This window comes from Malus sylvestris, chromosome 15, assembly GCF_916048215.2.
Source record: "Malus sylvestris chromosome 15, drMalSylv7.2, whole genome shotgun sequence".
NCBI classification, from domain to species: domain Eukaryota; kingdom Viridiplantae; phylum Streptophyta; class Magnoliopsida; order Rosales; family Rosaceae; genus Malus; species Malus sylvestris.
This window is the reverse complement of record NC_062274.1, coordinates 8273617-8290737: the sequence shown is the minus strand read 5'-3', so window position 1 is coordinate 8290737 and position 17121 is coordinate 8273617. Positions and strand designations below refer to the sequence as shown.

The 17121-nt window shown below is 38.1% G+C and overlaps 3 protein-coding genes and 2 pseudogenes across 3 annotated transcripts; 2 read left to right on the top strand and 3 right to left on the bottom strand.

The window, feature by feature from the left end:
• Window positions 1-1342: 1342 nt before the first annotated feature.
• Window positions 1343-3786, bottom strand: LOC126605774 (uncharacterized; annotated as a pseudogene).
• A 139-nt stretch (window positions 3787-3925) lies between these two features.
• LOC126605770 (uncharacterized) lies at window positions 3926-6429 on the bottom strand. Its single transcript, XM_050273205.1, has 3 exons — window positions 6190-6429; window positions 4647-4769; window positions 3926-4350 (listed from the first exon to the last, which is right to left on the bottom strand). Exons 1-3 carry the CDS (start codon window positions 6341-6343, stop codon window positions 4139-4141), a joined length of 489 nt encoding a protein of 162 aa, XP_050129162.1. The 5' UTR covers window positions 6344-6429; the 3' UTR covers window positions 3926-4138.
• Window positions 6430-7631: 1202 nt separating this feature from the next.
• Window positions 7632-9420, top strand: LOC126605768 (uncharacterized). The gene is made up of 3 exons (XM_050273203.1): window positions 7632-7995; window positions 8138-8442; window positions 8538-9420. The coding sequence occupies exons 1-3, from the start codon at window positions 7750-7752 to the stop codon at window positions 9247-9249; spliced, it is 1263 nt and encodes a 420-aa protein (XP_050129160.1). The 5' UTR covers window positions 7632-7749; the 3' UTR covers window positions 9250-9420.
• A 15-nt stretch (window positions 9421-9435) lies between these two features.
• Window positions 9436-11356, bottom strand: LOC126605769 (V-type proton ATPase subunit c''2-like). The gene is made up of 4 exons (XM_050273204.1): window positions 11096-11356; window positions 10920-10997; window positions 9946-10116; window positions 9436-9852 (listed from the first exon to the last, which is right to left on the bottom strand). The coding sequence occupies exons 1-4, from the start codon at window positions 11224-11226 to the stop codon at window positions 9687-9689; spliced, it is 546 nt and encodes a 181-aa protein (XP_050129161.1). The 5' UTR covers window positions 11227-11356; the 3' UTR covers window positions 9436-9686.
• Window positions 11357-11519: 163 nt separating this feature from the next.
• LOC126601663 (protein ECERIFERUM 26-like) lies at window positions 11520-13500 on the top strand (annotated as a pseudogene).
• Window positions 13501-17121: the final 3621 nt, after the last annotated feature.

Sequence of the window (17121 nt, the reverse complement as noted above, 5' to 3'; positions counted from 1 at the left end):
ACCATCATTAGAGAGCATCGTCGCCTGCTGAGCAACTGCCTCGCCGCAAGCATCACTCCTAACCCATTATTCATGTACTGAGGAACGAGCCCTTATTTTATAAAAGGGACTCCCTCACCTTCATTAGAGAGCATTTCCGCCTGCTGAGCAACCGCCTCGCCGCGAGCATCACTCCTAACCCATCATTTATGTATTAAGGAGCGAACCCTTATTCTATAAAAGGGAGTCCCTCACCATCATTAGAGAACATTGCTGCCTGCTGAGCAACCACCTCGCCGCGAGCATCGACTCTAGCCCATCATTTATGTATTGAGGAGCGAGCCCTTATTCTATAAAAGGGACTCCCTCACCTTCAACGCCACAAGTCGAGCCAACCAAGGCAACATAAGCCACAAGCAGAGCAACCTCGCAACATGTGCTACTTCTAGTTGAGCATCATTTCAGATTGGGCACCGCCTCATATCGAGTATCAGTTCTAGACGACATCTAGTTACTTCGGCCCACACATGGACTGAATTTTAAGTCTCCAGCCAAAAGACTCTCTTGACTGAAGACTTGGGGGACTACTGTTTGTACCATACTTAGGGTCTCTGTATTTAGATCTCGTGTAAATACTCGGGGGACTCAAATGTAATTATGTAATAAATGAAGAGGCAAATATGTAATAAGTGAGGAGCCATTATTCTATAAAAGGACTCCTCACTCTCCTCATTAGGGGAGGCCAATTCTGAGGCCATGAGAAGCCTTACTCTCACCCTCAGAGGCTCTCACCCTTTCATCCTCACAATCCTCTCAGATAAATACAATATCAGTGTGGACGTAGCCCAAACATTGGGGTGAACCACAATACATCTTGTGTTATTTACTTTCTTGCAGATTCACCGTCGGATTTACGTTGTTCCAACACCCCTCTGTTTTTGTGCATCAACAAAACCCAATGTTTAAATATCAACTCAAACAGGTTCATCATTTCAGCTATTTACAGCACTTGACATTCGCAGATGACCAATTTCACATATTCAAGAAATCATCAGTCTGTTGTCGAGTGATGTTAAGAACTCGTGGAACTTATTGAGTTAAACTCATCGTAGTTGCTGCAACAACTTCTCCAAATCTTGCTAGTTCTACTTATCCACACAGCAGCCCCGACTTGGATAAATTCTTCACTGATCAATGAATTACATAAATAGCCTCTGAGATTTGAGCTCACATTGTAAGACAATCGTTGCTTAAACATGAAACCCGTGTACAAAAAATGAGTTTCCTGTATATGTAACCACTCTGGCCTCAGCCCCTACACACCATATATGGGCTTGCAGTTGCAAAGCTCCTTTCACCCCTGCTGTTTCCCATACAAACTTGAAAAGCCCAAGAGCCCTGTCCAACTGCCTCATCCCACTCCAAACCACATCCTCCACGTCCGAAGTCACAATCCTTTCCATGCACAAGCAGAAATCATTCTCACTACCACAGCTATAAACCCCACCGCGTACATCCAATTCAATATATCTAACATGCCCATAGAGGTAATATAACAAAAGTGTGAACAATTGGGTTCTACCTTCTGACAATGCCGCCACATTATTCTTCAGCGCTCTGCGTACCAACGGAGCTCCAATAAAGACCCTGGAAGGTGACTTGAAAGTATGCATTCTGTGTTCAACACGGTTGTCAATGATAATCGAACCATCACTGATATTAACAAGCCTTCCATCAGTCAAATCGATATGTTTCAACAATTGGGTTAATTTCGTCAACTCAGGAATGCCTTCTGATGCCACTTTGACTCTGGTGGGAAAGGCTGTTCATGAAACTCCTCCGAGGAATGATACAGCTGCGCATTCAAATGCAAAGCTCCATTTCGCTTAGCCATTAGATGCTTTGCACCGTAGATAACCTTGCCCATATGTCTACAGGCCATTGTTCGCTGGAAAAACAAAAAAAAGAAAGAAAAAAAAAACCTCCAAATTACCCTTCAATTCGGTACTCCGAAACTAAAATTGCAACAGTAAGAGGACCGCAACCGGATTGAGACAATACATAAAACAGATGGCGTGCAAGTTTATTGTTTTCACGTAGGACTCGAACAATCAACCATTCGAGGTTGCTTAATCGGGAATAACAAAGGTAAGAAACAATACAACACCATTAAAACCATTAAACATGGGGAAACGTTTTGTTGGTTTCTAAAGAAAACATGTTATTCTATAGAAGAATGACGTCCAAGTACAACATAAGCGATACTTCTTCCGGTTATATAACACGAAAAATACATCTAAGACTCCTCATGCAGCGGTGTCTTCAGCTGAATTTGAATAAGGCTCAACGTGGTGTCCTACCAGACTCGTTCCAATTTGTCCTCCCTGTTTTCCCTTCAAAACAAGTAAAAAATAAAAAATAAAGAATCATGAAACTGATGGCAAATGAAAAGAGTGTTATTCACCATGAACTAATGTTTTGGTGGTTCATGGACTTCCTTTTCACTGGTCTTGAAGAAGAAGAACACAGATATCAGAATCAAGAGAGATATTTGAGGAATTAGAGATGATTACAAGTAGAACAAGAGGATAGCGGGAGTAGTAAACTCAGGATCGATCCATGGCGAGTGATAATATACTCGCAAATTCTGCAGAAATGAAGAATGAATCGAAGCATAGGTACAAGATCAGAGGAGAGAGAGAGAGAGAGAGAGAGAGAGAGAGAGAGAGAGAGAGAAGTTGTTTCTTGTGTCCCAAATGAGGGTTATATACTTACATATAGTGCAGCACTTACACTCTTTCACACGACGACTAGTTCACAGTATGGCGATGATTTACACCTAGCATGGGGTTGTGGCTACGGAGCAAGGGACATGCCAAACTTTACTCATCGCTTACGAAGTTTTCCCCTTCAACTAATTTCAATATAATATCGCATGCTAAAATATACTCATCACTTGACCTAAAGCAATAAATATTGATTGACATCACTTTTTCTAGTTTAAAATTTAAACTCTAGATCAACATTTACAAAATATAGTTTAAATATATAGTCATTCCAGCATTTCTCGCCGCATAAATGAGTTTATGAAAAATTATTGACGTGTTGGGATGGTTGAGTATTTAAGGTTTAGGGTGGGAGGGAGAGCCAGAACTTTTACCATATATAACAAAGGAAACTACACAGCTAATTAATTAAAGAGGGTGCATGGTCCATTTGGTTGATGCATATGGGAAGGTAGGAATGGGCGATGCTAGATGCATAGAAAGAAAAAGAAAAAAGTAATGTCGAAGCAACAAATTGGATTGGTTAATGCACCCACATGTCATGATTAGCTAGTCAAGGAATTAGGTACGTAGTGAGATCTTCTGAATATGATATGAAAGAACTCATAAGGATAATATGTCAAAATAATAATATATGATGGTTTTTTAGCCAAGAAAAAAAAAAGAGTAGTAAGCATTTGTGGTTTAAAGGAGTATTTAGTGGGATGTTGGGACGAGTTCACTGAGAATTTTAGGTTTAGGTTTTGAGAGGGAGGGAGGATTCAAACTTCATGTCTCGGCTGTAAGTGAAAATGCTCTTAACTGCAAACAAAACAATAGACCAAAAGCTAATTTGTGAAAGGTATGACAAACGTCTTGGTTTGTTTTATTTTGGTGGTGCTCTTCACACACCAATTTTTACTTCTCGCACACCTTTCTCAATTGTCGGCCATCAGATAAAACAACGGACAAATATTAACAAGGGTGTGTGAATCGCACTACCTTTTTGTTACACTCTTTAAAGGTTTGTCGTGTTTTCACACAAGTCACATTAGTTTTCCTAGATTACAAGAATAATCTCTAAAGTTTCAAATTTATTTAACTAAATTGTCCACTTTTCCAAAATTCCACCATTTCTCCTCATTTTTGCTGAAGTGCCAAAAACCCTTGGTCCTGATAAATTAGAAAACTTTCAAATGATCATAAGCTAATCCGATCAACAAACGACAATCATTTCTCCAGAAATACAGCAGATGAACAGTCACATAACTTAGCTTCCGAACAAATTTTAGCAAGTTTATAACTCTAACAACCAGACAGCATCTAGCATAATTTAGAAATAAAAAATGTCAAAATTTAATGCAACAACTTCCCCATTTGATAGCTTTGACGTGTTATTTCTTTGACTGAGCAATATACTTGGTAAGAACGTAGCAGTCTGGAGGGGTGATGTTTGTGTAATAATTCTGGATGGTTTCCGTGATTTCGAACCCAAATTTCTTGTAGAAGTTTATGGCGTCCTCATTGTTTGTCTGAACATGCAAGTATATTTCTGAAATATTTTGCTTGGCGCACAGATCAAGAGAATGGTTCAACAGTTTTTTACCTGCAAAAATCCCAGAACTTAGATAAGAAAACTACGCGGTTGTAAATATCCAGGTTAAGCAAATATTTACCGTAAGACAGTACCACCAAAAAGTATGAGGACTTTTTCTTGACACCTTAATCTTAATTCTACCAGACATTTAAAGAACAATTCACTGTATATATAACAATAAGCATTAAGCATGACTTGGTGGTTTCAACCACGGTCGTAACCAATAAGCATGACTTGGTGGTTTCTCAAACAGAAACCCCCCGGGCCATACCGAAGTTATAATATGAAGAACATTGCTTGCTTACCAATGCCTAGCCCACGGTATGGTGCTAGAACTCCCAATGTCATGATGTACACGCGGACAGCTCCATTTTCCTTTTTCTCAAGCCGGCATGCAATTGCACCAACACATATATCACTGAAATATGCTGTACAAAAATAATAGCAGGAATCAAACTTTCATCTTTCATAATGTTTGTCAATTTGGCATGTAGTCAACTTCAACAGAGACATGAGAGACATGAGTGCTAAGGGAAATAAAAAATCCCAAGAATGATAAATTAAGGGTATACCTACACAGAAAAGGTTTGCAATTTTGTTTACATGTACCAGGTATAACTGTCAATCTAGCTTTCTAGACCATATATGCACCTTCAACGAGATACTGTAAGAAATGGACTCTCAGTGAACAAGCTTGTTAAACTTAGACAATAGTCTCACATTGGTCCTCACACAGTAGCATACGGCACATACAATTCATAACAGGATACATTTGAAAATGCTCAAGCTACTGTCCGACCAACTTCTTCATTCTTAATGACCCTCTTTGCACGTCTAATAAGACATACAACATCAGTCCTCCCAAAATCATGCCCACATATTAAAAGAACTAGCACTACAAAATTTTACTGGGGAAGTAGATTATAAAAATAAACATAACTCATCAAAGAAGACATCTAATTTTGTTCAGGTAGTGCTATCCACACACCCATTTTTACCTCTCACACACCCTACTCAATTTCCGGCCATTCGATCATTACGAATTGAAGAAGATCAACAACAACAACAACAACAAAGCCTTTTCCCATTTTCCCACTAAGTGGGGTCGGCTAAATTGAAGAAGATCGATGGACTAAAATTAACAAGGAGATGTGGGAGGTAAAAATGGGTGTGTGAATAGCACTACCCTTTTGTTATTGAGGAACTGATAAAGATTCAGGGGATAGCTGATCACTCAACTACCTCACTAATGCTGCACCAGAACCTTGTCATTTATCTTCAAAAATATGTAGTTCCTCACGGTTTTTTTAGAACACCAACAAGCAGAAACAATTGACTTAAGACACATAACTATCAAACCAAGCATTACTACCATGACCAAAACTACCCAAATCCCTGACATAACAATAACTTTCCATCCCCAATTTACTTGAAGGTCCAATGAGCTAACATCCAATATTTCTAAGCGCAAGCCATAAACAAGTTCCATTTTCGGATAACCAGAAGCAAACAAACAACAACGAAGATTACGAAATACCCAGAACGAACAAAACCACAAAATATTCACAGAACAGTAATTAGAAGTAGAACATAATTACAAGCTCAAATGACTATAACCCATCAAATGTTTTACAAAATAACCAATAGCCAGATGAGATTTCAGGGCATTTGAATAAAGAACCTACATTTGCACAAAATAAGCAAACCCCACAAAACAATATGCATAATTAAGCAAAACCCAGAAAATATTAAGCAAAAATAAACAAAACCCAGAAATATTATGCAAAATTAAACAAAACCCAGAAAATATAATTCAAAAATAATAAAGACTCAGAATCGAAGCTCAACCTAGCTTGGTGAAATCGCCGGAAGCGAGGGCATCGGCGTAGTACTTGTCGTTGTAGCGGACTGGGAAGAGGGCAGTGTTGAGTTTCTTCAGCTGCATCACGTTCTTGTCCCGCAGTCCGTCCAGCGAGCTTTGGACCTCGCGCCCAGCCCCCATTTCTCCACGGAGAGTTTTGCTTGACAGAGAAGACGAGCAGAGAGAGAAAAGGGGAAGGGGGACGGTTTGGAATATTGTACGGACGCCGCATCTTTGGGTTTTTGTGGGAGTGGTCTATGGTCCGGGTCGGGTCATGGAGGTAATAGTTTGATGGTTCGGGTCACAATTGGTAAAACTTTAAAATATAGGCCCATTAATAAGAAATGTGGTTAATTAGACTATGAATGCTTGGCTCCTCGAAATGATTTTCTCAAAACATTGGCTGATTTATTCATACCGTTAATATTATACTAGTCAATATGCGCAGACGTTATAAGTGTGTAATTTAAATTTGTCTATTATTTATTAAGAAAATATTTATATCACTTCTTAAAAATAAAAAATAAAAAAAACTTGAAAAAAGAAATTTGAGCATGGAATTTTGAAGAAGGGGTTAAGGGGGTTGTTTTGAAGTGGGAGACCTCGGTTTAAAGAAAAAACCTCCTCCATTATTTTTATTTTTTATTTTTTAAATAGGATATATTACGTTTACTGGTTGTGAGGTTTGTGTAAAATAGAAGGGGTGTGCTGTCCACATACCGTTTTTTTTACTTCTCTTACACCTTTTGTTAATTTCTGTCATTTGATTTTTTTCAATTCTTCCTATCCGACAGCCGAAAATTAGAAGGGTGTTAAAGAAATAAAATGAGGTGTGTGAATATCACACCCCAAATAGAAAATTGGAGTGGTATGTAATTTTTTTTTAACAAACGATATTTTCTAAACTAAAGGAGAGGGGTGGGCTTAGCCTCATAATGGGTTAGCAATAATTTGGCTCAAACTCATTTTTTGCGAGAATTGAACCTAAAACCTCTCACTTACAAATGAAGAGGAATTGAACTTAAGTTAAGACCTCACACTTACAAATGAAGAGGAATACCACTAAATCTGTATTATTAAGTGGCAAAAGACTTCACCCCATATCAGAGTGGTATGTAATTATTAAGTTGCAATGTTTTTAATTTTGTTTAGCTTTGATGAGAGGATTATAATAGTAATTTCATAGAATTTTAGTTGACAAATAGTGTTCCATTAATAGGTAATTTAGATATATTATTCTATAATTACTTTTAGTAAAACAAGAACTAAAAATAAAATTGTTTAGTCAATCAACTGTAACAAATAGATAGATAGTTTTTATCAATTCTGACAATTTTTTTACAGTTTAACGTCTGCCAAAAAAAAATCTATTATATTGGGTCGGAAAACATTGTTAGTATTTTAGAGAAACCATATGATTATCTTGTAGTGATCCTATTGTCTTTTAGTCACCGCCCAACTTTCTTCAATTCACCAAAAAAGAAGAAAAAGGAGAACTCTCCCGACCTCTGGAGAGAGATAGAGTGAGGAGAGGAGGAGAGAGAGAGATGAGTCTGAAGAAAAAACCCAAGGCAGTAATTGTGGGAGGGAGCATAGCAGGGGTATCATGCGCCCACACGCTCATATCAGCAGGGTGGGATGTTTTGTTGGTGGAGAAATCATATGCTCCCCCAACTGGAAGCCCAACTGGGGCTGGACTTGGCCTTGACCCTCTCTCTCTCAGACTCATCCAGTCATGGATTCAAGACCCTGACCTTCTCCACAAGGCCACTCTGCCGCTTACAATTGATCAGGTACAAATAACAGTTCTCTATTCTATCTCGTTGGATTGTAAATCGAATGCTAGTGAAGCATATGCAAAACGTTTATACATACGTATCAAACTGTGATTTCTTCGCTTTTTTTACGAGCGTGGATATTTTTGTTGGTGTGTAGAATGATGCAATTGATGGTGAGAATAAGGTGAAATGGACGCTAACTAGAGATGAGGATTTCAACTGCAGAGCAGCACATTGGGCTGACCTGCATGCCCTTCTGTACAATGCACTACCACCAAACCTGTTTCTTTGGGGTCACCATTTCCTATCTTTCTCCATTTCCAGTGACAAGTCTTCAGTTATAGTGAAGGCTTCATCCCATCAGACTAATGAAATCATCGAAATTGTCGGTGATTTGCTCGTTGCAGCGGATGGATGTCTCTCTTCGATCTGCCAAAGTTTTGTCCCTGACCATAAACTGAGGTTTGTTATGTCAAGTGTCAACTTTTTCATGAAAATTTTCATGTTTGGAGCTTGTAGTGTGTTGTGATATCATGATATTGTGTGTGTTTTGTTAGGTATTCGGGTTACTGCGCATGGAGAGGGGTGCTTGATTTTACTGGAAATGAGAGTTCAGAAACCTTAACCGGCATCCGAAAGGAATACCCTGAGCTTGGGAAATGCTTGTACTTTGGCTTAGGTTCTGGGACGCACACCGTGCTATACGAGCTTCTGAACCGAAGGCTGAATTGGATTTGGTATGTCCACCAACCGGAGCCTGATCTGAAGCATAACTCGATGACCATGAAAGCGAGCAGCGACATGATCCAGAGTATGCACAAAGAAGCAGAGAAAATGTGGCTTCCACAGTTTGTGAGAGTGATCAAAGAAACAAAAGAGCCTTTCATCAATGCCATATACGACAGTGATCCTTTAGAACAAATCTACTGGGACAAAGTTGTACTAGTTGGGGATGCAGCTCACCCCACAACTCCTCATGCCCTAAGAAGCACAAACATGTCGGTCCTAGATGCTGCAGTGCTAGGGCAATGCTTGAAGAAGTGGGGAGCAGAAGATTTGCAATCAGCTCTTGAAGAATATCAGTCGATTCGGTTACCAGTCGTGTCCAAACAAGTCCTGCACGCAAGGCGAATGGGTCGGATTAAACAGGGCCTTGTTCTTCCTGATAGACAGCTTTTCAACCCCGAGACTGCTAATCCAGAGGAGTGCCAAGAGCTGCAGCAGAAATTCATGCCCTTTTTCTGGGATGTTCCTTCCATACTACTTTAATTCAACCAGATAATCGTCCAGACGCATCGTCTTTCCGGTTCTGTGGCCAATAAAGCATGATCTCTGTTTGAGTATTGTTGTTCGATCTTTGTATAAGCAAGATTAAAAGTTTGAACTCCGACTATTTGTACACAATAATGAGCATTCAAATCCAAGCTGTTTATAAACCGACGTCGACGATGCATATGAAAAAATGATTCTGTTATTCATTCAAAACTAAGATAATATTGTCTACCACCATGATTGAGGAAATGCTTAACTCATCCTTATACATCTCTCGCATAACTCATTCCCATCGGATTAAATACAACCTAAGATTGATACAATACGGAAAAATAATATTTCCACGGCAGCTAGAACATTCCTAATGGTGAAAAGAAGAAATTACACGTAACACTGTCGTTATGTGATGCCAAGTTTTACCGAGCAACGCATCATCATTTCGAAGGCCATGTAGCTTGAGCTGACATTATGATTCCCACAATCACTCCAAACAATCCAAGTGCACTGCCAAAGATTTCGATCACAAGGATCTTCACGAAAAGCGAGGAGTTTTGGGCATCAGACAATGCGCAGCTGCTTCCAATAATTCCCACGCATAACCTGCCGCAGAAACAAAATCATTGTATGGTAAGAGCCATAGGACTTTTTTGAAATTCTAAAAGAAATGTGAGAAAGAAGGCTAAAGATATCAACCCGCAGACAAGGTTTGCAAAGCCCACGATTATCCCCGAGGCAAAGATTGCATATCCAGCTCTAAGAGACTCGGGTGCATGCATCTTCGATGTTGGAACACTCTCCAACTTTGTTTGTAGAATAATTGCAACAATAACACCATATATAGCAACAGCTTCACAAAAAATAACACTGCAACAGAAAATGCATCCAATCCAAGTCAGTCCCACAACACATCATTGTAATGTCACACTCGAGCATTTACAACCAGCAGTGCTATGTTAAAGTTGGAAAATTCAAGGTGCATCGTTATCGATAAGCAAATTTCCTACAATGGTGTTAAGAAACAGTTTTCGGGAGTGCTTGAATAGATAGCACAATTCTCCATCCATCAATCAATTAACCAAGTTAGTTTTAAGTGTGATTGCCAATAGCAATATGATCCATTTATCGATTAAGAACTTTCGTTCACAAAATATAACACAAGTTAGTTTTAAGTGTGATTGCCAATAGCAATATGATCCATTTATCGATTAAGAACTTTCGTTCACAAAATATAACACTGAGACAACCAATCCAGTCCAAGTCAGTCCCAAAACATCATCATCTTAATCACACACTTAAGAATCCATAATCAGCAGAGTTACGTTAAAGTTGAAAATTCAAGGTGCATCGTCAAAGATAAGAAAATCTCCCACATTGGTGTGAAGAAAAGGTTTTCGGAAGTGTTTAAATAGATAACACAATTCTCCATATATCAATCAATCAATTAACCGAGCTAGTTATAAGTGTGATTCGTATTTTTCAATTAAGAAATTTAATCCGCTATTGAATTCAATTACTGGGACGCTACTCCAAATCATGAACATAATCCCAATTTCTAGTATTTACATTCACCATATGTTTGCGTTATGAATCCAAAACCAAAAGCAGATGTTAAAATTAAATGAAAATGTAATAAAAAAAAAGGGAGTAAATTTCAGAAATTTCATCACCTAATGAGATTCTTAGAAGTGATACGAGGGGCCTTGATTGCTGCACCGATCAAACTGCTCCCAGTAATATAAATCCCCCTAATTGCCACAACAACTTACACAATTTAGTAATTAAGTAACCCAAAGATTAAAACTTTAATCAACAAATGAAGGGGGAATAAGGAAAGGCGGAGAACCAGGCGGCGCCGAGGACGGAGACGCCGATGGCGACGGCGATACCGATAGCGGAGAATGTGTAGGGAGAGATCTGGACGAGGGCGCGTGCCCAGGAGCTCGAGTAACCCACCGCTATTGCTGCACCTGACATTTTCAGAAACCCTAATCCTTGATGTGTGAAATCGGGGATGAGGATTTGGGGAAGGGAGTAAAGAGAGGGAGGGTTTCTGATCTGATTCGTGATTGATGCGAGAAATTTCGTGAGATGTGGAGGATGGAGATTGTTGTTTAACACGCGCAGGATGCGCGCGTGTTTTTTCTTCTGATTACTTGTGTTGTCGACATTTGAGGCCTTCCGTTGGGCTGTGTTTTGGGTTTGGGTCTGCAGGCCCAATGGACTTACAATTGGGCTTCTAAACAACTAAGATATTATTAGTAAGTTTAATGCATCAACTTACCAGGATCGATGTAATTCCTGAAAATCTTGGTGAACACTACATATTTGATAGGACTGAGTTATTCATATTTCATTTGATGTTCAAGGACGAATTGAAGGCTACTAAGTGGGAAGCAAGTGAAGAGAAATAAAAAACAATAATGTTGTTCAAACAAACAAACAAAATTTGTACACTTGTTGAGACACTCTAAATAAGATGAACTTATCATTGCATGAACAACCCTCTTGTATTAGAGAATGTGTGGACTTTGTGTGTTTTAATAGTAGTATTCGAAAGAAAAACTCACATTAAGTTTAGGAATAATCAAGCTTGAACTAATGACTTTCACCACGTCAAGTCGTCAATCCATTGCTAAGTTATATCCCTTCCTCTGTCTTGTATAGAGAAATAGAACTCATTTGCAAGCAAACCGTGGTGAGCACGAAGCCCATCCAAGTCGGAAAAACCTACCCTCTATTGGTTGTACTATCCTTCAACCGGAGTGCTTGGTGAAATCACAACGAAGCTTAGAAAGTCCCTGGCGGTAGCGCTCACAAATTATCAAATAATGACGAGCCGGTTGCAGAAGAATGACAAAGAGCAGTGGATGATAAAGTGCAGTGATGTGGGCGTGAGAATGATCGAAGCTAAGGCAAGAGGGAGTTTGGAGGAGTGGTTAACAAATGTGGGTAGGGAAAAGGAGCTTATGCTTGTTTACTGGGAGGAAATGTACCATAAGCCTTATTTTTGGTCCACATTTTATGTTCAGGTAATCATGTTAGTACTCCGCTGCATCACTATCTTCGTTTGTACATAATTACATATATATCTTTTGCAAAATATAGATTAATCACGTGATGAGATATAGATACATAGTTGTGTACAACTGGTTACGTTTAAGATTTTCTCCTCGTAACATAGAAATATTCTCTTAGTAAACAATTTGACATACTATGTAGTACTCTAATTGAATATTAGTACGACCGGTTTCTTGCTAGGTACATCGTTGTTCAGATTGATAGTTGAGCAACATATCATTTTCTCATATTAACATTTTGTAACATTGTCCCTTTTTCTTTTGTATAGCTTACGGAGTTTGAGGATGGTGGATTAGCAATTGGGCTGAGTTGCAGATCAAACTTGTGCAACCATGTTCTTCAAAGCTTGGGCTGGCAGGACGTTCTTGGGCAAGACGATGCATCCTACATTTTTCCACCCATTGCCTCCGCGGGGGCCGGGAAACAGAAGGCCGAACCAAAAGCCCTAAGCTGCCTTGATCAACCACTACAAAACCTCCATCAACAAGTCATTTCACCTTGTAGGCACAAAACACAGAACTATTGCTCTTGTTTTATCGGACGATATGGTTCCGGCTTGTATGGCCATGGCCCAGCCAGCCCATTGGTGCAACTGGCAAATCAAGCCCAACACTGTTTGAGGTCCTTGCTGGGGTCTTTTAGATTCGTATTAGCAACGTGAAAGGAATGAGAGATGGGCTTGTTAACATGTCCATATGCATGGATATGAGAAAGGTTTTGGGGTCAGATAAAAGGCTCATTTGGAAATTGCATGGTTTATAACAAGGTTCATCTAGGCAGTTTCCAAAAAGAGAATTTTTCACAAGCTGCAAGTTCTATAGGTGAAGTGGTGGCAAAAATGGACACTGAGGGAATCATGGATTTGATCGAGTAGCTTGAATGTAACGGTGATCAATCTCCGTCCTTAATGAACAGTTGCGATCTCATTTGTTCGAGCTTAGAGACCGTGGACCTATTTTCAGCCATTTTAAAAGATGCGATCGTACTTATTCATTTGTCGTGTTATATTGAGCCGGTGTTTGGATTAGGGCAAGTTTTTATCCTTCTGGAAAAACCAGGAGATGGTGTAGGGTGGTGATGGTTACGCTTCCACGTGATGAGGCCGTTAAAATGTATGAAGATGATCTTATTTTACGCCTCTCTCCGACCATCTTGATGAATGTGAAATAACCCTAGCTAGGCTTAATACAAGGGTCCAACTATTCCCCAATAAACATTGACAACTGCTAGTCTTTAAGTACAATCCCAAAACATATTATAGCAAAAAATTTAGTCTTAATAGTAATACTACGAGACTGGGTTTCTGAGTACATCCAAATACTCCTCTACATATAAGGTGCTTATGATCATAAAGATTGGGACAAGCCGTATAATTTTTTTTTTTTTTTTTTTTTTTTTTTTGAAGAACTAGAGCCGTATAAGTTAACCCATGAAAAATGGACACATTTTGATTTCGCTACTAAATTAGGAACTGTAATTAGGACATATATTATTTTAACTGCTCCTCGTAGAATGGAAAGCATACACTATTTTTTAAAAGTCGCCAGAGAAATATAATACACCACCGCACAATTCATTGTTTGTCTTCCATATTTCCAAAGATTGTGTTTTCCTTCATCCAATCTTTAGCAGAAGCTCCCAGACCATGACGTGTTATATTATATATCTAAACCACAGCAGCCTACATTCAGTGTATTTGTATATTAAACTAGGATTTATTTATATTTTTTGTTACAAAAATAAGGTTGCGAATGTTGGATTTCTAGTATATAATTTTTTTGGTTGCTTTGATTTCTCTCTTGCTTAATTTTTGTATGACTTAACTATATACCTTAAAAATGGGGGTCAAACTGTGACCGCAATTATTCGGTTGATCTAAACAATCTAATAACATTTAGTTTCCGTTATATTAGATAATGTTTAAAGTTCAAATTTCCTGAACTAATGTTGTTAAACAAAAAAAGGTCAAAAGTATTGAGGCATTCGGTTTACCAATCGTCCGGCCATATACATACACTTTTAGGGCTAGAAAAGAATAGTATATAGAAAGCAAAAGTCCATACAAAAAATTAACTTAATTAATGAGTTAATGCCCCTAGTCCAAAAGGGAACTAGATTATATATGGAAAGAGATTCTCTTTGGATCTCCTTCATCAAATTCTTTCAATCATTTAATTCGAACTCTTAAAATTTGATCAAACAGCTAAAATTAATATAACTGTTAAATGAACTTCCTATTTATAGTCATTTGATCAAATTTCAAGGGCTCAGATTAAATAATTAGAAGAATTAGGTGGAAGAGATCCAGAGATGATCTCTTTCCATTATATATGACACATTATGACAAAGAGTGTTGTCAAATTACTAATATTTTTTTGACCAAAAAAGAAATTACTAATATTTCGAATGAGAGATGTAGATAGCACCTGCACAACTGCAACCATGATGTGCCACTTCTCCAAACCATGATATAAAATATCGATGATATCGGAAATACCGGTAGTCCAAAAACATGAAAATTTCGATGGAAATATCGAGATATTATTAATATCGATAAAAATTAAATAAAAACCACGGAAATTGTAAGAAAAACTTAGAAATTTTTGTTGAAACTTTGGAGAATGTTTATTTAGTCAATTATCTATTAGTTTATCAAAAAATATTAGAAGGAAATGCATTACATGATGAATTTAATTGATTTAAGTTGATTATATAGCAAGCTGGCAAACACTGTGAGTGTAGAAAATATGTAGTAATTAATGAAAAAAAGATTAAACACACCATAATCATTTATATATAATGATTTACTACAATATTTTACACTTTATACATTGCATGGTAAGATACATAAGTGATTTAGTACCACATAAAGTTCCTATGAGGTTCAAAACTTTCACCATCTTCATCATCTCTATGTGTAGAGTAAGTTTATTGTGTAGAGTATTCATCAAATGATAAATTCCCAAAATAGTTTTGCATGTAATTGTTAACATGCCACTCATATAAATATAAATATTTTAGCATATCATCACTAAAACATAAGTGATATATGGTGATTACGGTGTTAGAGAAGTAAAATAGGAGGGGCTCAAATCCCCTTTGTGTTTTTTTTCCTCCCTTTTCCCCTTTTTTTTTTCTTCTTTTTCTTTTTTTTTCCCCTTCCTTTACATCGATATTTTCGATATTTTAGAGATATTATATCGATATTTTGACAAAATATTGCTGAAGTGTGAGCGAAATTATTGACATCGATATTTTCCTATATTATCGTCGATATTGTCGATATTTGTACGATATGTTCTGAAATATCCGTGATTCGAAAAAACCGAAATATCCTCGATATTTCATCGATATTATCGATATTTCAGACTATTCCTCTCTTTTTCCTTTTTTTTTTCTTTTTTTTTTCTTTTTTTTTTCCTTCCTTTACATCGATATTTTTGATATTTTAGTGATATTATACCGATATTTTGACAAAATATTGCTGAAGTGTGAGCGAAATTATCGACATCGATATTTTCTGATATTATCGTCGATATTGTCGATATTTTGTACGATATGTACATGGATATGTTCCGAAATATCCGTGATTAGAAAAAACTGAAATATCCTCGATATTTCGTCGATATTATCGATATTTCAGACTATGCTCCAAACCATGGATTTAAATATCGATATTATCGGCGAAATATCGCCGATAATATCGATTTTTCGGGGAATGGATATTTAAATAGGTATCCGTGTGGTTTTCGTCCAAATATCGCGATATTATAGATAATATCGATAATATCGCGATATTTTGGAAATATCGAGACATTTTGTTGAACGGTGCAATCGGCCTCTGATATCGAACGCCGGAGAAGAACGCCGGAGATGGTGTGCCTATTCCCGAGCCCATTTCGTCCCAAAAACCTTGCAAAAACACGATTTTTAACTTCAATTTCACATATAAGCTTCAAATTTCACGCATGCATCAACGATTCAACATATGTGATGTCGGTTTAGGACTTAGGGTTTCAATGGAATCTCACCTGAAAAATCGATGACTGGGCCAACTCCTTGCTCAGCGGCGCACCACCAGAGACGACTGAGCCAAGTCCGACTTCGCCAGAGCCACGATCAACGGCAGCGAAGGATCGAGAGAGTGGGCAAAGGATCGAGAGAGTGGGAGAAGGGGGAGATCTGTGTGTGTGTGGGTCGAATGGAGAAGGGGGAGAAGAGAGGTCAGGCCTCAGAGAAGAAGAGAGAAGGATCGAGAAGGGGGAGATTTGTGAAGATGAGGGATGAGGAGGAGACGGTGCGGGGAGAGAGAGAGGAACAGAGATCTGTGAAGATGAGGGAGGAGGAGGAGATGATGCGGGGAGAGAGAGAGGAACATAGATCTGTGATGCGGGGAGAGAGAGAGGAACAGAGATCTGTGAAGATGAGGGAGGAGGAGGGGACGGTGCGGGGAGAGAGAGAGAGAGAAAGAGAGAAAAAACCTTGGTGGTGGGACGGGAGACTTAAAAAAAACAAAACCATTGGCTTTGATGGTTTTAGTCTAAAACTTTTAGACAAGTGACGTGAAAGAGGTGCATGGTTTTAACTTTAATAATGAAGGCCATCCATTTATATTTTTAAAAGTTTAGGATATATTTTTTATATATATATATATATGTTATATAAATTATAAATTATTTAGATAATATTTTGTTTTTTTTAACTAAGCAAGCAGATTATATTTGAACCCTTCCTTTGTCAACCACGTACCTGGGCCTTATCCAACTCGTTACAGATGTGTTTGTGATTACA